Source organism: Phocoena sinus, chromosome 5 (assembly GCF_008692025.1).
Source record: "Phocoena sinus isolate mPhoSin1 chromosome 5, mPhoSin1.pri, whole genome shotgun sequence".
In the NCBI taxonomy this organism is placed as follows: domain Eukaryota; kingdom Metazoa; phylum Chordata; class Mammalia; order Artiodactyla; family Phocoenidae; genus Phocoena; species Phocoena sinus.
The window spans coordinates 54127529-54153038 of NC_045767.1; the positions used below are offsets into that span (position 1 = coordinate 54127529).

Below are 25510 nucleotides of genomic sequence, written 5' to 3' on the forward strand. Positions count from 1 at the left end.
AGGGACCTAGTGTTCCCATTGTCCTCATTATGCAGACTCTGCCCACCACTACCTATCTTCCCATCCTCACATGGAACCCAGCTACTGCTGGGCAATTTGAGAATTAAAAAAGACTTTGGAGAGAAGTCGAGTGAGCACTATACAGTGACATTGTATTAAGGAGTTCATCTTTATGAATTTATTTTTATCACTGAAGCACATTATTCACATTTTTCCTTCATCACATAACTCTAGCTATTGACAAAGGTCCCCTGTGAATGGGAAGGCTATTTAGTATTTTAATGTTTCAGTCATTGTGTCAGTAGTACTCAGAAAACAAGTGAACTTTTCCTAAATTGTTCTGGCATTAATAGTAATGAGTTAAACCACTACTCTATATAGTAGTTGAAACCTAAATAGGAAAATGCTGTATACCAAGTAAATGCAGCTAATAGCATTTGTGAACTGTTAGAATTTTAAATGCTACATGTACTAGAAAAAGTCATATCAAAGTTCCTAGGTAATATTATCTTGAAAATGCTTTTACCGTTGGAATTGGTGAATTTTTCTATTCTAGGAGAAATAAGGATTAACACATTTTTCATGTGGTGTCTCTTCTTACCTGGAGATGTGTGACAAGAAGCTGTGAAAGCTCCATTTTTAGCTGGCCTTTGATTTAATACCCTTTAGAAATAAGGTATTTATTAACTGGGCTTTGTGTTCATTTTTGTTGAACTTCCTCTTAAAGTCAATACATTTTCTTACATTGAGCTTTACGTTAGTCTTGGTAATAATTTCTTGACTCTGATGCTTTACGTTTATTTTATTTAGTGCCCAGGAGTAATTACTGTGCACTCAGTAAATATTTGTTGAATATAAGAATCCCAGGTCACCTGTGCAGATAGTCTTTTGAAGAAACTCCCAAATTCCAAGAGAAAAAAAATTGAGCATTTTTGAAATCTTAATAGAAAATTAATGCAGACATTTGTAAATATAATAATTATAATTATAGAATTGTTGTTCAACATATTCTTTGAAAAGTAGCATCCTTTCTTTTTTATGAAGCTTAGCCATACTTTTGAAAAAGTTGGTTGCTTTATCTAGAAATGCCACTCTTTTTAAAAGTGAATGCAAAGGTGACATTTTCCTGGCAGCCTTGGTTAATAAATCATTTTGTAATTCATTCACTCATCTAGCAAGTATTAATTGAGTTCCTAAGAAACATCTGCCATTCCACATTTGTTTAGTGCCTGCTGTATTTTTGGCATTGTATATAACATGTTGGGAATATACAAATGAATAAGAGATATTGTCTGCCCTTAACTTATTTTCATTTGATGTGAACTACTCTTTGTAGTCTCAGTTCAGTGTTTTAAAAAAAAGAAGGTTGAGGGCTGAGTGTAAAGTGGAAGATGCATAACCAGAGATTCAGCCACTCAGTCCCTAATGTCTTCAATGACATTGTAATGAGATGTTTAGGAAAACTTAATTAAACATTTAATTCCCTTATAGCTGTTGAGTCCACTGATTTTGTGGACTTACTTTTAAAGAAAGCAAATTCCTTGAATTTACTTATTTATTATAAGTAACAATATTTATTATATTATAATAATTGAGATTTGTGGAACAGTTTTACCATTCCTAAGAGTTATTTCCACATACATTTTGTTCGTTAATCTTCAGAACAGTCATACAACTTTGAGACTTAATGTTTCTCCAGTTTCTATTTTTTAGATATGTCTTTGTTACCTTTCATCATCTTCACGAAACTAGGTGTTGATGGTATACTCCGTTTAAATGATAAGAGTGCAATTTACAACAGGAAAAATATTAAAGGCTTCCCTTAGTGTCCATTATACCACTGTTGGAGAGAGAACACCTGGTAATTTTTGAGTTCTGAACATTCAGACATTTACCAATATTTATGTAGAGTGTCTAAAAATTACATGTAATTCTTGCATGGTAAAAGGTAAGGAGCTCATGAGAGAAAGTGTGTACTTATTTCTCTTTGATACACCTACTAATATCTGGTAATATCTAGACTTCCCAAGTTCAGAGTGTGGCTTTTAGGTGTCCAAGTATAGCATGGTGCAGGAATTTAGTCCTGTTAACAGAGACATGCCCCACTGACCACTGTGCAGATGAGGCGCTCACATGCTGGTTCTGTTCTAAAGATAAGCCTCTCTTGACTATGCTGAGCAGCTGATCATCTGAAGTCTCACTCAGAACTGATACCACAAAGTCTATAAAATGCCTGAGTTGAGATTAAGTGTGGAAAGCTTTAAACATTTTCATTTTTTATATTTTAAAAAGTTTTTTTTTTTAATGTTTATATTACATTCAGTTAAAATTGCTTTTCATCAAAGTCCTGCTATGTTGAACCTTTGGTTAGTTGCAGTTTCCCCAGATAAATTGTCTGTCACTGTAAGAACTTCTGAGGCTTTTGTAACTTAAAATTCTTAGTTGAAATTGAATTTAGAGAAGCTGTGAATACTGGTCTGCACCTATATTTTAGAAATTATAACGTCACATAAACATGCCAGTAATTCAAATATTTTTCAAACAACAAATAATTTTTAGCTTGTGTATCAGAGTAGCTTCAAAATATAGAACTTGTTTTACTAACCATTTCATATGGCCAACTTTAAGTATAGTTACTTTTGTTAACAATGTTTCTTTCTCCTTCCTGACCCCCTTACCACACCTTTTGTTACTTATAAAGAAGTTTTCATACTTTAATAGAAAGTAGTAAGTGTGTAGTAACTGTACTGTATGTAGCTATATGGTACTGTATTAAAATATCACAAGTTGATTTCTTTGAAATACATTAGTTTCCCAAAAGAAACTGTTAAAGCAATGTTAGTTGCTTTCCTAACATTAAGAACATTACAGGGCTTCCCTGGTGGCGCAGTGGTTGGGAGTCCGCCTGCCGAGGCAGGGGACACGGGTTCGTGCCCCGGTCCGGGCGGATCCCACATGCTGTGGAGCGGCTGGGCCTGTGAGCCATGGACGCTGGGCCTGTGCTCCATGGTGGGGGTGGGGGGCACAGCAGGGAGAGGCCCGCGTACCACCAAAAAAAAAAAAAACATTACAAATGTTTTTCTCATAAATTTAGAAGATAACAGTTTTTAAAAAGTAGTAGGAGATATTAAGAAATGAAATGCAGAGTAAATGTAAATGGTGTGTCTGTTATACGCAAGGTGTGACGACAGCTGATGGTGGCTTTGAAATTTTCTCAGTATGCAGAGGAGGGGAGGAGGAAGTGCATAATGGTTAGGAGTTGGGGCTTTGAAGTCGTTGTAGCTTTGAACCCTATCTCCACTGCTTACTTGGTGTGTGAATTTAGACAAGTTACTCATACTCTCTGAGACTCAGCTTCCTGATCTGTAAACCAAGATTATAATATTACTCCTAAAACCTAGTTGATAGGGTTGTTGAAAGGATTTCATGAGATAATTCATGTAAAGCATTTAGCACAGTTCCTGGAACTTGCCAAGTGCTCACAAAATGTTAGGTACTGTTTTATTAACATGTCTGTACATGCACACTAATGCTTTATAATTAGAAATTAGTTTTCTCCCTCACAGTATTTAGGTGATTTCACAAATCATCTTTGAAGGCTTTTAGGACAGCATGTACTTAATATTAAATACAACAGATGAAAACTCACATCGTGGTACTTCACTAAGCTGTTTTGTATTTTTAGGCCTGTAACTTAATACAAGTATATGACTAAGTGCACTGGGTGCATTGGTTTTATAAGATTGCCTTCTGCAGATGAAATGAGCAAGTAAATACATATATTTAAATCTTCTGAAGTTTCTCTTTTACACTGTTCATGTCTGTCACATTTGTTTAAGGCAGAGATGGACTGGAAACACACAAATTCTTATCTCATCCAGCTGTCAAACACATGGCAATAAAACTAGCACCTTAACCTCCATTGTAAGTCTCTGTGATCCTCTTTTGGAGTCAGGGATTCTCTCTTTGAAATGGGATATCATGAAAACAGTATTGTTTGTCTTTCATTCCACTATGGGATAGCAAGTAGACACAAAAAACAAAACAGGTTCTTTAAGGAAGAAAAACATCAGTTATATTCAGCTAATACTTAAATGGCAACTTTATGCTGGGCTGCTGGAAGCTTACAGTATGGTAGGAACATAAGATGTAATTAAGCAAACTGTTACAAAATAAGGCAGCACATATGATATGCCATTTGGTAGAAATAGTAAGTACTATAGAAATTCAGGGGAGGGAGAGATCACTTTCAGTTGGAGTGTTTCTTCTACTTATAACCTAGTTTGGACAACTGAGCATGTACCTATCTATGCATGACTCATGAGTCTCTTATAGAAGGCTGCTTTTGCTGGGTGGCCACAGGAATGCTTGATTCTTTACCTCTCTGTTGCTGGGTATTTCTAGCCCTTACTATCTCTTTTTTTTTTTTTTTTTTTTCGGTACGTGGGCCTCTCAGTGTTGTGGCCTCTCCCGTTGCGGAGCACAGGCTCCAGATGCGCAGGCTCAGGGGCTATGGCTCACGGGCCCAGCTGCTCTGCGGCATGTGGGATCTTCCCGGACCGGGGCACGAACCTGTGTCCCATGCATCGGCAGGCGGACTCTCAACCACTGCGCCATCAGGGAAGCCCCCTTACTATCTCTTCATTCTCCCCATTACTATAGCTTCTACTGCTGTCTCCTCTGAGGCCCAGTTACTGTTTTTCATCTTTTCAAAGTGTTGGTCCAGACTAATTATATGGAGGTGGCATTGACAATAGCAAGTAGGAAGGGCAAGAAAGAGGAACTGTTTTGGTGTAGAATCAGGATTCTCATTCTCTATTACAGAAAGAGCCCTTTAGATAGCAGCAAAGGGAGCATGGAAAGGAGAGTCCTCATAGTGCCTCTGTTCCTGTGAAAAATCCATAAATGTGTTCTCCCACACCCCCTCATCTCCTGGAGATTTGGTTCTAGTCACCATCCTGTCCCCACTCTCCCCTGTCCCACACTACTTCTTTGGCTCCAGAGCCCTGCTCCAGCTCTCAATCCCCTGACTCTTTGAAATCTTACCCTTCAGGCTATTAGAGCCCCCTTTTCAAGTCCTAGGAGTCAGTCCCATGATGAAGAACTGGTGTAGCTCCATTGGGCTATTGTGTTACTACTCCAGGCCTTCAGTAGGCCATGATGCTTACTTAATGCCTTTAGTGGACTCCTGAATCCATTAACGCAATTACCCACAGCAGATTGTTCATATGTAATGTTTAACTCTTGAATTACTATTAGTACTGTACGTCTGGAAGCTTTTTTTCTATGAGAAAATGTGTTTTGAATTTTAACGTTAAATAGTGAGCTCTTCTTTTAAATCAGGAGCCACCTATATTGGCAGTGAACTTGGAGTCAGATTTGAGTTCAGATGCTAGCCATGTAACTACATTGTAATTACATGGCCTCTCTTGGCTAAGGTTCTCTCTATAGACTGTAGAGGTAACAGCTGTCTCTCAGATGTGGTTTGGAGGTGTTAAATGAGAATGTATGTGAAAGTGTGTAGTAAAATGTAAAATCCTATATCAAAGGAATGTGGCATTATGGTGTTAATAATCACTGTGTTAGGTAAAAGAACAAGTTCCTGCCCACACAAGCACGGACAATTACATTAGGGTATGTGATAAATCCTTTGGCAGATACAGGTACATGTGATCAGGGGCGCAAGGAAGAACAACTATAATCTGGAAATGGATAGATGGGGAAAGCTTCGGGGTGGGGGGTGACTTCCTGATCTGAAGGCTAAGGAAGAGCAAGCCTGGCAAAGAAGGAAGAAGGGAAAGCCATTCCAGGTTGAAGGAGTGGCATGGGGGAATATGGCAGATTTAGAAAGCTGCATATATGGTTTCAAGTATGGAGCATAAACCGTCTACTTCTAGTGCCTAATTTGATTATGAGGACCACTTACCTAACTCTAAAGAGGTAATGTTATTGTACAGTGGTGGACAATTCTAGAAATGGACTTGGTCTGAAACCTGGTTTGACCATTTAGTAATCTGTTTTATCTAATTAGAAACTTCACCTTCATGAACTTACAGGTTCAGTATGATGATGAAAATACCTACTTCAAAATGGTTGTTGCGGGCTTCCCTGGTGGCGCAGTTGGTGAGAGTCCGCCTGCCAATGCAGGGGACATGGGTTCATGCCCCGGTCCGGGAAGATCCCACATGCCGCAGAGCGGCTAGGCCCGTGAGCCATGGCCGCTGAGCCTGCACGTCTGGAGCCTGTGCTCCGCAACGGGAGAGGCCACAACAGTGAGAGGCCCACGTACCGCAAAAAAAAAAAAACAACGGTTGTTGCAATGGTGGTTTGAAATAAGTTTTGCAAATCTCCTGGTGTTTAATAAACATGTAGTAAATGTTAGGAACGGTTTTGTTGCTGTCCTAAAAGTTCTTAGAGTTACTTTTTCCCTCTCAGTATTCTATAATCTACTGTTCTAGGTTAACAGTTGAGCGATATTTTAAACGTTATCTCTTGTTCATTATAACGAAATCATAAAAACAGAATTTGAATGAATTTTAAAGGTGGTCTAGCTCAATTTCATTATTTTGTGTGTGTGTTGAGAAACTGAGTCACAGTTAAATAATCTGGCTATGATATCACAATGAGTTAGTGACATAGCTGGGACTAGGATCAGATCTGTTTGAGTTGCAGAGTTCTTTCTATTGGTCTTGGAATAAATTGCCAAAAATCACTCAAAGACACCAACCTATGGCACTGGCCACAATTTCTAGCAGAAACAATATAAGTTAACAATGTAGAAACTGACATTTCTGTAGCTTTAGATAGATTTTAAAAATCTGTATTTTTAAAGGAGTATCAAGCATATCCTTCTCTGCCTGCCCTCTGGTGGGAATGGTATTTAGCAATAGCACATGTGAAAGAGCAGTGGGAGGCAGATAATAAGGAGCTGGATAATTCTGTTTTTTAAATTTACTTTTTTAAATTGAAGTATAGTTGATTTATGGATGATTCTTAAATGAATAATTCCTTTGGCATCAAAAATTTATCATACAGATTCTTATTTCTGTTTGAATCTCCTTTCTAAAATATGAAAATAGATTTTCATAATACTTCTCAATTAAACACGCTCTACTTTGTTTATTCAAGAGGATCCAATAGATAATTTGTTTAGTGCCTTTTGTGTACCAAGTGCTAGGGCTAGAATGGTGAGCAAGAAACTTATGCTTTAGTGGTATAAACAGATGTTGAAACAATAATCATACAAATAAATAATTATAATTAGTTAAATGCTATGCCTAAAAGTACAGTGATATATGATCATATAGTAATGTTTGAGGAGGCTCCCCTGAGGAATTAAAGTTTTAACTGAGATATGAAGGCTTCATAAAGTAAGTAGGCAAAGATGAGTCAGAAGGATAGAGAAAAGGAAAGAGGAAACAGCATGTGCAAAGGCCCTGAGGAAGGACATAGTATTATCTGTCCTAAGAATTGAAAGACAATTTACTGTAGTTGGAGCATAGAAAGCTAATATAAAATACAGCTCCTGCTCATGAGAAGTGAAGGTATTTCCTAGGCATCACCGAAGAAACCAAATAGCACAAGAAGAAGAAATAAACCTCCCCCCCACCAAAATAAAATGTGTGCTCTGTGTTAGAATTTTGGAGTTTTACAGATTCATTGAAAAGAAAATTACTTTAGAACCACTATAATATTCTATTTATTAGATGGAGTAATACTAGGATTTGTGTACTTTAAACATGTATTATTTTTCATTTGATTTTTCTTATTTTCTATCTTGGTTCATTGGGAATTGATGTACTGGAGTGTTTAGATCAGGGACTTTTGCTTTTGATCAGCTGAACAGCCATAGAAATGACAGAGAGAATCTTATCCTGTTTTCTTGGCTGAGGTTTTTGTGTGGGTGTGTGAAGTGCAGCTGCACCGTCGGTTTCTTGGCAGTCAAGGCAAGGCAATTCTCAATGCAGTTCATCTTGGATGGGAAGAAACTTAAGATAAAAAGGCTACTTTGCATGTATTAAATTCAGTGGAAAGCACCCAGGGCCTGAACCTTTGGCTGATATTTATTCTAAGTTATTTGGCTAAATGGATACAGCAGCCTCAGGCACATGTCCAAGCTTATGGCAGGAACACATGAAAGAGAGATCATTAAAAAAATAGTCAAAGCTTTCTCTCAGTATAAAATTATCAAATACCATATGTAATTTAAAAATTAATTTTTGTTAATTTTTTGTTTATGATTTAGTTAATTAAGCTTTTCCTCTAAAGAACACTTAATGAAAAAGGCAGATTGCTAACACCCAGCTTTGCTTGCAAAAGTTAATTCATAATCAGAAAGATCTTATCTCAGATTTATCACAGATGGATTCCCATCTCTGCTTTTATTGCTCATTTGTTTTCTTCACTCTCCTTTGGCCTATTCTGTGATCTATAAGCATTTTGTTTCTCCACACCCTCCGATGAAATGCAGATGAATATGGAGCTCTTTTTTTAAGCACATTTGCATCCTTTCCTTTGGATAAACTTATCATTGTTCTTCCTACTCTTCAAGTATCAACAGAAATGTCTGAGTTGCTTCCAGTGTTTAACTGCTTGCTTATATCTCTACTGTTATTTAATATTATTGCTCTTAGAGTAGTGTAGAATCAGGTCCTGAGGTCAGTTGGCCTGGGTTCAGATCCAGTTCAGCTACTGCTATCTCGGTCCCGTTAACTTCTCAATTTCTTATCTCCAAAATGGAGATAATCATGTTAGTGCCTCATAAGTTTTTTTTTTTTTTTTTAAGGTTTAAAGGGAAAAATGCATATAAAGCGCTTAACTCAAAATAAGTGTCTAGGGCTTCCCTGGTGGCACAGTGGTTGAGAATCTGCCTGCTAATGCAGGGGACATGGGTTCGAGCCCTGGTCTGGGAGGATCCCACATGCCGTGGAGCAACTAGGCACGTGAGCCACAACTACTGAGCCTGCGCGTCTGGAGCCTGTGGTCCGCAACAAGAGAGGCCGCGATAGTGAGAGGGCCGTGCACCGCGATGAAGAGTGACCCCCGCTTGCCACAACTAGAGAAAGCCCTCGCACAGAAACGAAGACCCAGCACAGCAAAAATAAATAAATCAATTAATAAGCTCCTACCCCCAACATCTTCTTTAAAAAAAAAGAAAAGTGTCTAGGAGAAGAGACATTAGCTATTCTTTTCTTCGTGATTTAGAACCAATCTCCTAGAATCCATTAACAGCTATCTTCAACTCTTCTGGGTGATTTCATTTAGTCTAAAGACCATCTGTATGCTCATGCCTTCTAATTTATATCTCTGTTCCTTACCTCACTCTTCCCCAAGCTTGAGATTTGTATATCTGACTGCTATGTATATCTGCATTTAAATATCTAATACATACTTCAAACATAACATGTCTAAAAATAGAACTTTCGACCTCTATCACCTGCCCCTACTTGCCTCCCCAGTTTGTTCCTCCTCATTCTTTCCTATCTCAGTTAGTGGCAGCACTCTCCATACTTTTTTTGACTTTCCTCTAGCTATCAGACCCCATCCATTTCATCAGAACATCTGAAAGCATTTTCCCCAGAATATGTCCTGAATCTGACCACTTGTCACCATATCCTCTACTAGCACCTTAGTCCAAGGGAATATAACCCCTTTTGCTTGGACAGTTATGGAAGGAATGGTCTCCTTATTCCTCTCTGTTTTCAGTCTTGTCTCTCACAATTCATTCTCCACATTGGATAGTGATATTTTAAAAACATAGATTATTTACGTCTCCTTCTTCTTATTGAAATTAGAAAAATATCCAGAATTTTTGAAAGTATTTTTTGACCTGTCCCCTCGACTTCTTTCTTTCTCTCAAACACAGCTAGTTCATTCCTTATCTTAAGGTTTTTACACCAGCTTTCTCCTGTGTTTGGATTATTTTTTCTCCTAGATCATCACAATGTTGACTCCTTGCTATTTTTAGGTCTTAATTCAGGTAACAGCTCCTCAGAGAGACTTTACCCTGACATCTTTTCTTTCTTAATAGCTGATCACTATCTGAAATTTCCTCCTCTTTTCTTCCTCCTTTTGTTAATTGCCCCTCCCCACTCCCAAGAGAATTTGTTTTATGAGAGCAAGGACTTTATCCATCTTCTTTATTGCCATAGTCCCAGTGTTTAGAATGGAACCTGATACTCAGGTTTACAGTATTATATGGATGGACGGCTAAATGAAAGAATAAATATATATCTGGTAAGTTTACAACCAGGGAAATAGTGGATTATTTCGTCCTGTTCAAACTTTGCATAGATGCTTGTTTTAGAATTAACCATGCTAATATGTTATCTTTTCCTTTATGTGTCTTCTCTGTTCTAGATTATAAGCCCTTAAGGGTAGGAGGTATGTCTCCATTGTTTTTGGCTTTCCATAGAATGCTACATATTATTGTAGTACTTATTATTGATTGAATTGAATTGAAAATTCAGTCTAACATCTTTATTTCCTCTGAAGTTATAGTATTATACATATGTGTATGTATATAAATTTATATATATAATTTATATAAATTCTGAAAGCAGGTGTGTTTAAAATATTCCTTCTCTTTTCATCTTTTGCAGTTCATAATTGGACCCTTGAGGACACGCTTCAGTGGTTGATAGAATTTGTTGAACTACCCCAATATGAGAAGAATTTTAGAGACAATAACGTCAAAGGAACAACGCTTCCCAGGTGGGTCTTTATTACTCAAATGTATTTTTTGTACTCCTGGAGAATGTTACTTTTCAAAGCAAAATCTACAAGTTACTTCTGTGGCTAAGTGCTCAAAGAAAATATTATAAATACATCCATTCTTTGATATCTGTACAGTGTGAATTTGCGAGCTTTAACCAATTTTTCTTGCCTAAATAATCTGGCCTTTTAAAAAAATTATTCCTAAGGAAAGTAATTTTGAAAATTAGAAGGTAGGTCAACTACATCTTTTTTAGATAACATCAAAGGGCCAACCTCTGTGGAGCAGCTAAGCCTGCGATCTGCAACTACTGAGCCAGCGTGCTGCAACTACTGAAGCCAACACACCTAGAGCCCGTGTTCCACAACAAGAGAAGCCACCGCGATGAGAAGCCCGTGCACTGCAACGAAGAGTAGCCCCCAGTCACTGCAACTAGAGAAAGCCTGTGCACAGCAACGAACACCCAGTGCAGCCAAAAAAACCCCAAAAAACAAAGGGCCAACCTCTGACCCCGTTGTAAATGTAACAAAAGCTTATTCATTTGATATGGATCCACCTTTATGAAAAGACCTATTTGAATGGATTAATGTACAGATCCTTAGTCTTAATTGGTATTCTTTTAATAACAACTCTTAATTTTAGTGACCATATGTTAAACCTCAAAAAAATGAAGTTTAATAAATAAATTGTAAGTAATAACAACGATTTTTGAATGCATATTACATAGAGGTACTGTATATTATCTCATATAAGCTTCATGGTTAAAATGAAAAATTGAAAAACCAAGTCAGAGAGAAGTTAAATATTTTGCCCAAGGTAGTATTTGAACACAGGTAGATCTGATACCAAAGTATAGGATGCCAATTTATTCCTTAGATGTCTGGAATTAATTGTCACTACTTTTCTAAATTATGTTTTAAAAATTCCATTAGCTAACCTAATAATCATTAAAGATTTAAATGTTAAAATTTGCATAATTCCACTGGAACTTGACCCTTACGAGATTCTTATGTTCCATTCCAACCTAGATCGTTTCTTGTACCATAAAAGTCTGTCATAGTGCTCTCTAATTATTATATGCATATCATATTTCTAATCAATTTACTTATACATCCTATTTAAATAAGAGGCATTTGTTGCTTTGAAGTTTGTATTTTGGATCAAGTTGAAAGTTTTCATATCTTCTTAAATGTATTCTGAAAATCAACATCAGTATTTCTGATTTTACTGTGCACATGACTATAATGATGAAATTACGGAGTTAAGAGTCAAATCAGCAAGTACATGTTAAGTGTCTTTTATGTTCATGGTGCAACTAGATGCTGAAAAGAAGGAAACAAAAATAAAATAAAGTTCTTGCTTTTAAATAAGACAAGTTTCTAAGTTAAAACAAAACAGGATAGTAGAGCATTGATGGGATTAGGGTTTTTCAAGTTGTTTGTGTTACCCTGGAACGTATAGAATTTTTCTTATCCTGTCTTTTGGGAAGTTTCTTTATATAACAACAACATGAAATAAAATAGGCTGCTTGATTTTGTCTTTTTGAGCTGCATTGGGTCTTCGTTGCTGCACACGGGCTTTCTCTAGTTGTGACGAGCGGGGGCTACTTTTCGTTGAGGTGTGCCGGCTTCTCATTGTGGTGGCTTCTCTTGTTACGGAGCACAGGCTCTAGGTGCGCGGGCTGTAGCAGTTGTGGCTCGTGGGCTTTAGCAGTTGTGGCTCGCGAGCTCTAGAGTGCAGGCTCAGTAGTTGTGGCGCACAGGCTTAGTTGCTCCGTGGCACGTGGGATCTTCCTGGACCAGGGATAGAACCCATGCCCCCTGCATTAGCAGGCAGATTCTTAACCACTGCGCCACCAGGGAAGTCCCAGGCTGCTTGATGTTTTGACCATAAATGTTATAGCCACTTTTTTCTTTTGTTTAAGTAAAGGTTATCAGAGATTACCTCAAATTCTGGTAGAATTGTTGAGATAACATCACACACTTAATCAAAAGATCAGTTTTTTAAAAATAGTGAACACGTTACTACAGAAGAAAAGCTTATAAATGTGGAAGTTCAGCTTTCAGGTCAGCCCACTGGAGGCTGTTTGAATGGAGGGGAAAGGAAAACTGGAATAGCCTTCATCAAGCCCCTTTTATATGGTAATAGAAATTAGATGAGTCCATTTAAAAGCTTAAAACTTTTATATGGTAATAGAAATTAACTTCACAACCTTTAAACTTAAACTTTTTTGTAGGGTAACTGTAGATATAAGAGCTATTTATAAGAATGTATAAGAAAATGTATTACATATTCCAGATGTACACATACCTACAATAATTCATTATTTTGTTTCCTTTCTGTGGCATTAAAATATATTGTTACATCTGCAGTAGGTAGGTAAAATTATGTTAGTTTTATGTCATGGTTATCTTTAAGCCTTTTATTGTATTTTCTATATTCTGTAATTCTTGTTACCAGAGCTTATATTAAGGCTCTCTTCACCTGACACATGCCTCCTCATTCCTTTCAGACCTGTGTGAACTTTCCTGACATCCTCACCCACTCAGGTAGAATTGCTTCCACCTCTGGGCTCATATAGAACTTTGCATAAAATTCTGTTTTATAGTTTCCTTTTTACTACATCTCATTGTCTGTTTTAAATTTAGTCTACCGATAGTATTGCTATTCATTCATGCATCCATCCATGCATTCATTCATCTGTTATATAAACATTTATCAAGCATCTACTTTTGCCAAGCACCATGCTAGGTTTGGGGATAAAGAGATGAGACATAGTTTGCCTTCAAGCACTTTGATAAGTGTCATATTGAAGATGTAACAGGAGCATACACAAAAGTTTACCTGCAGAGATGATGAGGGAAGGCATTTTCTATAGGGCAAGTTAGAGTTCTTTACTCTCTAAAGTTTTGTAGAAACCTCACAGGATTTCTGTAACCTGAAATCTTCCTAAATAAAATGTAGTGGTTCAGAGTACAGTCATTGGGATCATACACATTTGGGTTTGAATCCCTGCCTTACTTCTTACTAATTAGTAACCTTGGGCAAGTTACTCAGCCTCGCAGTACCTTAGTTTCCTCATCTATAAAATGGCAATTTTACACATATTATAGGTTCTTTGAATTCTAAAAACCCTTGGCACAGTACCCAGCGCGTAGTACGTTTGTTTTAATCGTCATTGTTATTAACAATTTTATTATTATTATTACGCTTTGTAACCTAAGATTCTTCTTGGCATCATAGTTGGTTGATAAGAAATCTTAACTACTGGGATACTTGGATTTGAAGTCCAAAACAGAGTGATTTTATTTCCTTATTTCACCTGTGCCTTTTGGCACCCTGCATACTTTCTTCATTGCTAATGAAATGGTTCAATACTTCTTACTGCATCAGTCCCTCAGTTTACTCCCCCAGCCAGCGATGACTTTTTACTTTCCATTTATGACTTCGGTGGACTTTAACATTTAAATAGTTTAAATATTAGAATATAAAGGTATAGGTGTTTTAAAAGATATTTATAAAGAAAAGCAATATGATCTAAATTGAGGATGATTTTTGAAAGTCTGCTATGTTCAGTAAATTACTTACAATTTTCTTGTTTATGAAATGATAGTAAAATGCCAGAGGTAATTAATGCTTATAAAATATTTTGAATTTGATAAATTTCTAAATCATATTGTTATAGCATAAAGTAACCATAGAAAACAAAAACATCAATATAGCAACTAAATTATTAACATACAGGAGTGTTTGCACTGCTGAGTTTTCACTGAAAGGGTTTTCGATACATGTGACAAAGTGTTAAATTGCACAGGATGAGCTCTTAAAGTAATCATCACTAATATGTAAAGTGTTAAGTATGTTGCTGAAATATTTAAATTTACATACTAGTAATATTTTTAATATATATGTATTTTTTAAATGAACAGGATAGCAGTGCATGAACCTTCATTTATGATCTCTCAGTTGAAAATCAGTGATCGGAGTCACAGACAGAAACTTCAGCTCAAGGCGCTGGATGTGGTTTTGTTCGGACCTCTAACGCGTTAGTATTCTCTCTCACAAAATATGGTGTGAAAGAATAATCAGATCATCCATTGTTGTTTAAAGAAGGAAAAAGTAAGAAATGTGGTAGGCCAAGAAGAATCCTCTGTTGGCTATGAAAGAAATGTAATACTATCTTAAAAGATTTATAGGGTGAGATTTTTCTGTCATTGAAATACGGAGTGTGGAATTTTCAAAGCTGGTTACTGATGTAGAAAGTTGTAAAAACTATATGTTAGTTGATGATTTAGAATTAAATTTCTAGATTTAAAGCTCTTTACAGCAGTTTTAATGTTGATGTTATTATAGCTGGATATTCACTGAAGAGTCCTTAAAAAAAAGTTGCAATCTAACCATCTTGATAACAAGAAGTAATAAATCCTAACCTGACTTTATTAATTACCAGGAAAAGGATTTTTAAGATACAGATCAAAAACAGAGGCCCTAGAGGCCTGCTTGAAACTGTACAAAGTAACAGACTATTCTGGCAGAAGTACAAGGTGGAGAATGTTATTTGGTTGTTCTAAAGAAGAACATTTAAGAAGTCGCTTTGTCATATTTGTAAGGAAAGTGAACCTTGTTCTTCTTTACCTTGAGAGGAATACTTTCTTCCCGGAAGGGAAGTTTAATATGTTTACTTCATTTAATTTCAAATTTCAGAAAGCTTTGGGGGAAAAATGTTTGAAGAGTACACATTTTAGAGGAATTATATTTTATTTTTCAGAAGCTAAAAAGGGATAACAAAATTAATCCAAGAAAAATGGCTTTCACAAATTATAAATTAAGAAACGAATGTTAATTTTACCTCAGTTCTTGAAGTTAAGAGACTTGCAGGTTTCTATAATACCATGTTGGGGGTGCCCCTGCTAGTAAAGGGTTACTGGAGTGGTTGGATGGATTCCATGACTTTACGGGTGGTTCTTTTTTGGCTCAGGCTAAAAGGGCAGCTGGTGAAACAGCTGGAACTCTCCTTTGTGAGAGTTGGTGGAAATTACAAACCCTATGAAATAGAACACTGTTGAAATGCCAAGCATTCCATAAAGATGATACCCTTTCTAACCTTTTCCTTATCCTAAGTTTTCAACTGAATCTATTGGGGGTTGTCTTCTGTGAGATTTGATCTGGTTTTTTCATGTGAATGATTGGTGAAAATAGGAATTAGACTATAGAATTTGTCTCTATATACAAACTGGTCAGGAATATTTAATTAATCCAAGAACAAACCACTCTCTAAGCCAAACAGTATTATCATTTGAAAAGAAACCAAACTAGTCTCAAAGAATGTTGAAAACAAATGTTTTAATAACAAACCAGTTTAGAAGTTAATGATGCGTTACCTTTTTAATGTGTTTGTCTTAGAATTATTATTTGAGTGAATGAGCCCTACAGTTGGAACACCCACATTAGATTTATAAAAAATTAGCAGTGTCAAGTGAACAGAAATACATTTTAAAGGAGTTTTCACTGAAATCTTTTCCAGTTTGTGGTACTTACTGTACAGTTTGAGACTTGTCCATCTGTTTATTGTTATTCCTGGTGATTATAGTTCAGCCTAAACAAGGCTTATATTTGGACTAGAGCCTGAGCTGAACCTCTCAGTCTGAGGCAGAATAAAAATAAATCCTTTTGAGACTTTAGCCTTCTGCCAAAGAGTGAATAGTGAATCTCTTTCACTATAGGTGAGGGCGTGCACTCTTGAAATATGAAACACTGAGACTCTCTGGCGTAGAACATGCTGTTTATCACACAATGTAAATGTATACGAACGCTAGACTTGTAAGCATGAAAACTTTTCATTTCTATAGAGCTCTTCATCTCATCAAACATGCAGAATATCTCCTTACTTCTGGAGGTGTGGGCAGTTAGGCAGTTTTTCACTGAAAAACTGTATCTCTTTTCAACAAATAACACACTATATTGTATTAGTTATCATGTCTTCCCCCACTGAGCCTCCACACTCAGATCAACTAGGAAATTATTTGCCTAGCGGTTGCTGTGGTTTGTATTACTGAGGACAGTAGGCCTGGCTCCCGGCTCCTGACTTAAGAAAAAATGTCAGGGGTTACTGTCACGCTTGGTGTGCTACAGGGGAAAGCGATCCCGATGTTTCCCTCTAGTAACCCAGATCTCTCTGGCAGATAACCACCTAAAACGTTACTAGTTATGATCATTTAACCCATGGTTTCTCAACCTTGCCACTATTGACATTCCGGGCTGGATAATTCCTAGATGATTCTTTGTTACCGCCAGACTGGGCGCAGGAAAAGAGACTGTGTTATGCATTATTGGATGTTTGGGAACATCCCTGGCCTCCACCTACTAGATGCCCATAACAGACACCCTTACTTCCACCTTCCAAATTATGACAAGCAAAAATTGTCAGATTTCTGCTGGAGGGAATATCACTCTTGGTTGAGAATCACTAATTAATCTCGTTACATGGCTGTGTGCTTGGGAAATTGCTTTTTGGTGAATGATTAGGATTTCAGTTTGTGTATCAAAGCATGACCGCTGCCTAACTTGTCTGAAGGAGGGGAGCTGGTAATGGTGTTACTCTTCATGACTCCTTTCACCCCACAGAGGACCATCCTCTCTATGTGATTGGAGATACTGTTGCTTCTTCAGAGCTCCCCAGGAATTCTGTCACTAGCTCCTGTAGCAGCAGGGGGCATGGTGCATCCATGTGGGTTTATCACTGCCCTCCTGTAGGTCTAGTATATCAGGTAGTTATAATAAGCACATTGATTATTTGAGGAGAACTTGTATATGGGAGGGACATCTTCATATTTTGTTTTGTTTTTAGATACCTACTATTTTTTAAAATAAGTGGCTCTGTGTACTGAGATTCTATGATACTCAAAGATTAACTTAACCATCTGTAATTGTCTTCGTAGGCCCTCCTCATAACTGGATGAAGGATTTTATCCTCACAGTTTCTATAGTAATTGGTGTTGGCGGGTGCTGGTTTGCTTACACGCAGAATAGGACATCAAAAGAACATGTTGCAAAAATGATGAAAGACTTAGAGAGTTTACAAACCGCAGAGCAAAGTCTCATGGACTTACAAGAGAGGTGAGTAGGTAAAAAAAACTATAAAACTGTGGGAAGATACAGTTTGTGAATATGTAATATGGGCATGTGCTTACCATTTATATTTAGGTTGGTACATACATCAGGAGTTCATTTCATGTTTTTGGAATAGTATCATATTGTCATAATTACAAATTTATTATAAAGGTATGCACTAGGGAATAAATGGGCAGAAGACCAGTGGAAATAAATCAAATATAGGTATAATTATTAGTGAAGTTAAATTTTATTTTTAACATGATTTAAATAATTATGAATTTCTTAAAAGCTTCTTCCTGAAGAGTGTTTCCCTTCTATATCTTGTATTTTTAGCTCAATATAAATCAAAATAGCTATATAGTAGGTTACCTGATGTTTTTGTTGTCCAAATTTAAGATTAATAGAAAATGCTGTGAATTCTGATTGAAACATGTATCTTATTGCTTGATACATATTTATTGTTCATTAAGATAATGTAATTTTGGAAACTTTTATGAGGAATTTTCATTTTTGTTGTTCTGTAAGGCTTGAAAAGGCACAGGAAGAAAACAGAAATGTTGCTGTAGAAAAGCAAAATCTAGAGCGCAAAATGATGGATGAAATCAATTACGCAAAGGAAGAGGCTTGTCGGCTGAGAGAGCTAAGGGAGGGAGCTGAATGTGAATTGAGTAGACGTCAGTATGCAGAGCAGGAATTGGAACAGGTATTTATGTTTTAAAAAAGTATTTGTGAGGATATTTGTATTGCTACCCTGAGGAGTTTTTTTGGTTTCATTCAATCTCCTACATTTAGTTCCATCATATACTCTTCCTTAGTTAATAAAAGAGTCGTCTGTCTGTATTGTTAGCATTGGTCAAAGTTCATTAGCAAAAAACAAAGTACCAACTAAAAGAAAAAGTTACCCTCATGTTCACTCATTCATGAAGTCCTATCTCATGCCATGTTAATTGTCTTGAGTGAATCTAAGATGTTTATTTAACAACTGTAGTATATTTCAGTTTCTGACTGTAACCTAGTAAAGTATATCTACTGTTAAAGTTCTCTGCAAATGTTAAGAATCTCTATTAAACATCCATTTGAATCCTGTTAAATGGTTTTAGAACATAATCTGCTACAAATTCTGAAGTTGTTCAAAAGGTGTGTCCTTTTCAATATCTGCTTCTACTATGCATTTACTCAGGATGGAGTTCAGGCATTGCACAGTCCTTCAGAAAAGGTGGGGAGGTCCTGGGAGAATTTAATTATAGGCAGATGTATTAGTTTTATAATTCTGCTGTTAAAAATTACCACAAACTTAGGGGCTTAAAACAACACACATTTATTACCTTAGAGTTACTGAAGTCAGAGTCTAAAATAGGTCTGCAGGGCTGCGTTCCTTCTGGAGGCTCTAGGGGAGGATCTGTTTCCTTGCCTTGTCCAACTTCTAGAGGCTGCCTACATTTCTTGGCTCATGGCCCCTTCCTTCATCTTCAAAGCATGTCACTCCAGCCTCTGCTTCCATGGTCTCATCTCCTTCTTCTGACTCTTACCCTTTCTTTACTGATAAAGAAGTTGAGAAACAAAATGAGGACGAGAAAACTTGTTCAAGTTTAGAGAGTGACTCGGTTGTAAAGCAGGGCCAGGAACCTAGGTATTCTGCCTCCCACTTTGCTTTATGCACTGTTGTCTTCTCAATCAAGTGCTAAGTAAGAATTATGTAATGGATGAGTTTCAGTTTCAACTCATGAGGAAATGTTCAGGGTACATTACTAATTCCTTCAAGATTGTCATTTTGGTAGGAGCTGTCTGACTGAATGCAGCTATCTCTTTTGTTAACAGTTAACTGTTCTTTCTCTCATACCCCAGATACCTGTCTTTTGGGTCTTTTCCCTGTAAGGGGTTTGTTCTCTTAAGTTGACTCCTAGACCTATTTTGCAGTCTGGTCCTATTTACCTGACAGACCTTGTCTATGTAGAATGTAGTAAAGAACCAGGGAGTTAACAAAAAAGGCGTACCCAATTACCAAAAAAGGCATAGCCAAATTATACTGTGTCCAAGAATTAGATACTATGTCCTTTTCTCCTGTGAGAACTCTGTGCCTGTTCCCACCCAGACTTCAACTCTTGGTTGTTCCCAGTACTAAATAAACTAAAAAGCTTGTTAGCTGTTTTTCTGAACTTTGCAGATGAGAAAGAACAAATCAGAAAGCAATAGTGGGGATTCTTCTATACAGACATAAACTGGTAGCAGTATTTTACAGGAAACTGCCTCACAGTGTGGGAAAAAGACACAATATAAAGAAGGACCCCTAAATCAGAAATATTCTAGTCTGGGGTTTGGGACATAGAGACCTTGCATCCCTTAATAGACCCTAAGATTACTATGATACTACATCCCAGCACAAACGTAATAATCCTAATGAGATCCTGAGTAAGAGGTGGTTTAAAGGAGAGAACTGGGTATTTAAAAAAACTCTGTCCAACATGATTACAGTAATAAGAAACACAATTTTATGAGTGCTTACTCTGTGCCAGAACTTTATGCTGTGCACATCATTGCAAAATTTTAATCCTCACTATACATAGACATTATTCTCATTTACAGATGAGATGTGTACAGGTTAAATAACTTGCCTTAGGTCACACAACTATTATGTGGCAAAGGCAAGATTATGTGTGTTTTATTCCAAAGTCCATGTTTTCCCATACTGCTATTAAAAGCTTTGTTTCTAAAAGTAAGTTTAACTGGGAAATTAATTTACATATGTCACATAATCCACAGTTCCACATAGTTGAAGTATTATTGTATCTTGTCGAGTGGGTAATCAACTTCTCAAAGTTAGAAGGCAGGAAGATCTGGTACATATTTTGTATAATGTTATTTTCTGTTAAACAAAAGCTTTTGGGTGAATAATAGTACTGCTTTATATTTTGTGTGGTTTAAATACTTTTCACATAAATTATTTTGTTCTTAAAGTCTCAAGAAGCCTAAAGTTAGGGCAAGTCATAGTACCTCTGTTGTACATGCAACAGTAAGTCTCCGAAAGTAAAGAACTTGCTGAAGGAAACAGAGGTAATAAATCGTGAAGTTGGTCCAGAAACCAGGTTTTCAGATATTTAGATTTTCTTCTGTGATGTCATGTTTTTACTTGTTGCTGTTTTATTCCTAAGACACAAAAATTATATAAATAATTATTGTATTTTTAAACAACTTAATAATTCATCATTTGTAAAACCTATTCATTACTCAATTTTCACTACATCTATTTCCCTGTAAATAACAATGTTAATTTAGACTGAGGGTTGGAATTCAGATCAAGTGATAAACTTAAGAATAATGGCAGAGAAAATAGTTGCTGTTATTGGAAGGTCAGAATTTCCAAAATTTTGAGACATTATTTGGCAGTCAAAACATTGGTCAGCCTCAGTTTATACTAGAACTATATCAATTCTGTGTTAAATGTGTTTATTACGCTTGTTTTGGGGAAACAAATTTATGGATATAACATTAAGGAAAATCTTTATGGTTAAAGAGAAAAACACAAGTGAATTTGTTCAGATTCTCTGTATACATCTTTGTCAATGAAAACTGTATAGAAATTTTAGCTTTAAAATCTTGTGAGAGCTTCCCTGGTGGCGCAGTGGTTGAGAGTCCGCCTGCTGATGCAGGGGACATGGGTTCGTGCCCTGGTCCTGGAAGATCCCACGTGCCGCGGAGTGGCTGGCCCCCGTGAGCCGTGGCCGCTGGGCCTGAGCGTCCGGAGCCTGTGCTCCGCCACAGGAGAGGCCACAACAGTGAGAGGCCCGCGTACTGCAAAAAAAAAAAAAAAAAAAAAAAGTCTTGTGAGAAGAAGGGCCTGTGACCTACACTTTGTAGTGTTATATACAACTCCATGTCACAGGACCTGAGTTCAAATTCTCTCTTGAGAGATTAGCAGGGACGCCACACAGCTCTGCCAACTGTCTTAAGTGCAGTATTGTCTCAAGCACATTGCACCAGGGAGTCGCGTCAGGCAAGTGTTGCTTACGATTTGTCTCAAGTGAGTAAGTCCTGTTTTACCCTTCCTGTTAATATTTTGAATTGTTTACTTCCTGTCTGACGGTTTTAGAGTTTTAAAGTTTTTAGAAAACTTTTTAGAAGTTTTAGAGTTTTAAAAAATACCTTTCTACCTTTTTTCCCTGTAGTATCTGGCAGCTGTTCTCTTTATCAGAAATTTGTGTCTAGTACTCTAATTTAGTTTATTCTGGCACATGATAAGGTTTATTTAAATAAATTGGGTTTGATCAGATCCAACGTTCTTCTGCACATTAGTTTAGGAATGAAGTTTTAGTTACTTTACTTAACTGTGGGGAAAATTAATTTGTGGTTATGGTGCTCCAGAAGCAGGATGCCCCATGGTTCATTTGTCACTTTGTCTGAAGGTCTTGAGTGTGTGTATGTAATTTCATAAATTCCATCATGTATCTTTTTTTTTTAAGAAGATGTTGGGGGTAGGAGTTAATTAATTTATTTATTTTTGCTGTGTTGCGCCTTCGTTTCTGTGCGAGGGCTTTCTCTAGTTGTGGCAAGCGGGGGCCACTCTTCATTGCGGTGCGCGGGCCTCTCACTATCACGGCCTCTCTTATTGCAGAGCACAGGCTCCAGACATGCAGGCTCAGTAGTTGTGGCTCATGGGCCTAGTTGCTCCGCGGCATGTGGGATCCTCCCAGACCAGGGCTCGAACCGTGTCCCCTGCATTAGCAGGCAGATTCTCAACCACTGCGCCACCAGGGAAGCCCCATCATGTATCTTTATACATCCTTAGCTTGAGCTCTTGCTAGTTTTTAAGTGAATCATTCCTACAATGGATTGTCTCTTTATTCTGTGTCATTTTCTTAGTGAGACTTTCCTTAAGAGTTTTTTCCTTAGCATGTAATACCACCTCATACACTAAGCATTTTAGTTTTCTGTTTATTGTCTGGCTCCCCTAAAGGGAGGCTAGAAGAAAAACTTCCACATTCTGACACTGAAGCTATTCATAGTTTCCCATGGAAAAATCAAGAAGACTCTCACTCAGAATCTGTTTTCTCGAAATTTACACTTGGTCTGCATATGCTAATTTATCAACTTTTTGGTATGTGAGAAGCAGGAAAAAATTAAATAGAGGCGATAAAACAGACTATAATAGGCACATATGCTCATAACAATGAGAAATAACTAGCCATAAAGATGTCTGAAAAACTTTTTAAAAATGGTATAATTACTTAAAAAAAATGAGTGTATAGTTAGGTAGCTACAGCAAGGTCTTTGGGGAACACTAGAAGGGGTAGTAGAACAGGTATTCACCCTATTTTGGATACTTCTTCATATCCTGTCCATAAACAAAGAAATACAAAAAATGTAATCCATTTCAGTTTGTACATGCCCTGGGTTTTTGTCTGTCAGTGAGTCTGGCTATTATAAAATATAAAAATACAGTATTGCAACCTAAGATATATGCAAGCTCCCTTTCACCCTCTGGCTTTACAAACTTGCTTAGTGAGTTTAAGAGGTACTTAAAAACTTCAGCTTTAGTTTTAATGTTAGAAATATTGTTTTAGACTGTGATTTAAAAAGATGTTTACAAAGAGCATAATTCAAATTGCCTTTTCTCTTAATTTTGGTACTAAAAAATCTTAGTTTAAATATCTTTTAAAAAGAGAAATTTCTCTTTCTCTCTCTAACCTCTACCACCTTCCTCTACCCCTCTTTCTCCCTTCCTCCCTCCCTCCCTCCTTCCCTCTCTCTCCTTCTCTCCCACTCCTCCTTTTCTTTCCTACCTCCCTCCCAGGTTCGAATGGCTCTAAAAAAGGCTGAAAAAGAATTTGAACTCAGAAGCAGCTGGTCTGTTCCAGATGCACTTCAAAAATGGCTTCAGCTGACGCATGAAGTAGAAGTACAGTACTACAATATTAAAAGACAGAATGCTGAAATGCAGTTAGCTATTGCTAAGGATGAGGTACTCTATTATATTGCAAAACGTACTACGCTTCTAAAGGGATTAACCAGTTGGTATACAAAGATCTGAATAAAATTTTTAGTATTGCAGATTATTTTTATGAATTGGAACTTATTGCATAGATTGACTCTCATAAAATTTAATTACTTTATTTAAGAGAAGTACATACCTTTCAGAATGACCTTAGTATCATTTAAAAATCATCCCTACTATCATTATCATAAATGTTTTATACGGAGCTTTTCTCCTCTAGGTTGCTGCTTCATATCTGATTCAGGTTAGTAGTTACTAGAAATTAATGTCTGACTCTTAATAATTGTGTGAAATTACTGAGTCTTAATCTGATTTCTAGTGAAACAACAACAACAAAAAACTCGGTGCACTCACTAACACCTCCATTGCAGTAGGATATAGTTTATGTTATTCTCCTAGTTTTAAATAGAAGATTCAGGTCTTTCTGATCCATAGAAATAAGGGAAAACATTCTCCAGAACAAAGTTTGGCTTAGGAAAGCATGCTTTCTCCCTCATTTGTTTTCTTTTTTGGAAAATAGGGCTATATCTTAGCTAATAACTCCCCATTGATTTTATAATTATTAATATATTCAAAATAAAATAAACCTTATTCGTATATGTGTATTTTATCCCAAACCTAGCCTTATTTTTCTCTCTTTGGGTTTCTAGGCAGAGAAAATTAAAAAGAAGAGAAGCACAGTCTTTGGGACTCTGCATGTTGCACATAGCTCCTCCCTAGATGAGGTAGACCACAAAATTCTGGAAGCAAAGTAAGAATGTTACTGTCACTATCTGTCTGTTTTTATTGTGTTGAAATGTGTAATTTATAGGCAATTTATGTTTTAACTTGTCATTTAATTATGTACTATTATATCATTTATACTAATTCTGAAAAGGGGTAATTTCTTCTTGAAATTGGTTAATTGACTTGGTCTGTTCATGTAGTTGACTTTTTTCAGTGCTATATTAAAGACTCTTTGATGCAACAAGTAATTCCTATATTGGCTTTTCCAGGAAAGCTCTCTCTGAGTTGACAACTTGTTTACGAGAACGACTTTTTCGCTGGCAACAGATAGAGAAGATCTGTGGCTTTCAGATAGCCCATAACTCGGGACTCCCCAGCCTCACCTCTTCCCTTTATTCTGATCACAGCTGGGTGGTGATGCCCAGAGTCTCCATTCCACCCTATCCCATTGCTGGAGGAGTTGATGATTTAGATGAAGATACACCCCCAATAGTGTCACAGTTTCCCGGTAAGTGGTGAGTTCAAAAAAGAGAGTTGGTACAGTTTTAAAGGTAACTTTCTGCCATGCCTTTTATGAATCATTTGCTTTGAAATCTATGATAAAATTTGTGTTAATTCTTCATTTTCTCTTTTTTCTTGATCATTGTGTTTACTGTTTGACATACTATATGAGCTATGTGTGTTACACACATATATATATGTACACATATATAATAACACATACATGCTAAGTCACTGTATGAATGAAGTGCTGAGCTTTGAGGGAAAACATCCTTTCATATGGCAGCTTAATCTATAGTAGAAATTAAAAATTAGAGGAAGACCTTGGAAACCTGAGTTGCAATCCTAGCTCTGCCACTAACTAACCAACTGTGTGACTTTGAGCCAGTCGATTTATTTTAAATTGAGTTGCCTTCCCAGTAGGCATGTTTCATAGTATTTTGTTTTGCTTTTCCAATTCTATCCTT

General features: G+C 36.8%; 1 protein-coding gene across 2 annotated transcripts in view; it reads left to right on the forward strand.

Moving 5' to 3' along the window:
- Nucleotides 1-25510, forward strand: part of STIM2 (stromal interaction molecule 2) — a 169594-nt gene that overhangs the window by 125235 nt on the left and 18849 nt on the right. The window contains exons 4-11 of one of the 2 annotated variants that reach the window (XM_032633345.1): nt 10602-10713; nt 14644-14759; nt 17653-17830; nt 18353-18530; nt 23616-23783; nt 24037-24060; nt 24467-24567; nt 24812-25050. In XM_032633345.1, coding sequence (XP_032489236.1) covers nt 10602-10713; nt 14644-14759; nt 17653-17830; nt 18353-18530; nt 23616-23783; nt 24037-24060; nt 24467-24567; nt 24812-25050 — 1116 coding nt within the window. The remainder of the gene's footprint in view (nt 1-10601; nt 10714-14643; nt 14760-17652; nt 17831-18352; nt 18531-23615; nt 23784-24036; nt 24061-24466; nt 24568-24811; nt 25051-25510) is intronic. The other variant, XM_032633346.1, reaches the window with a different exon arrangement.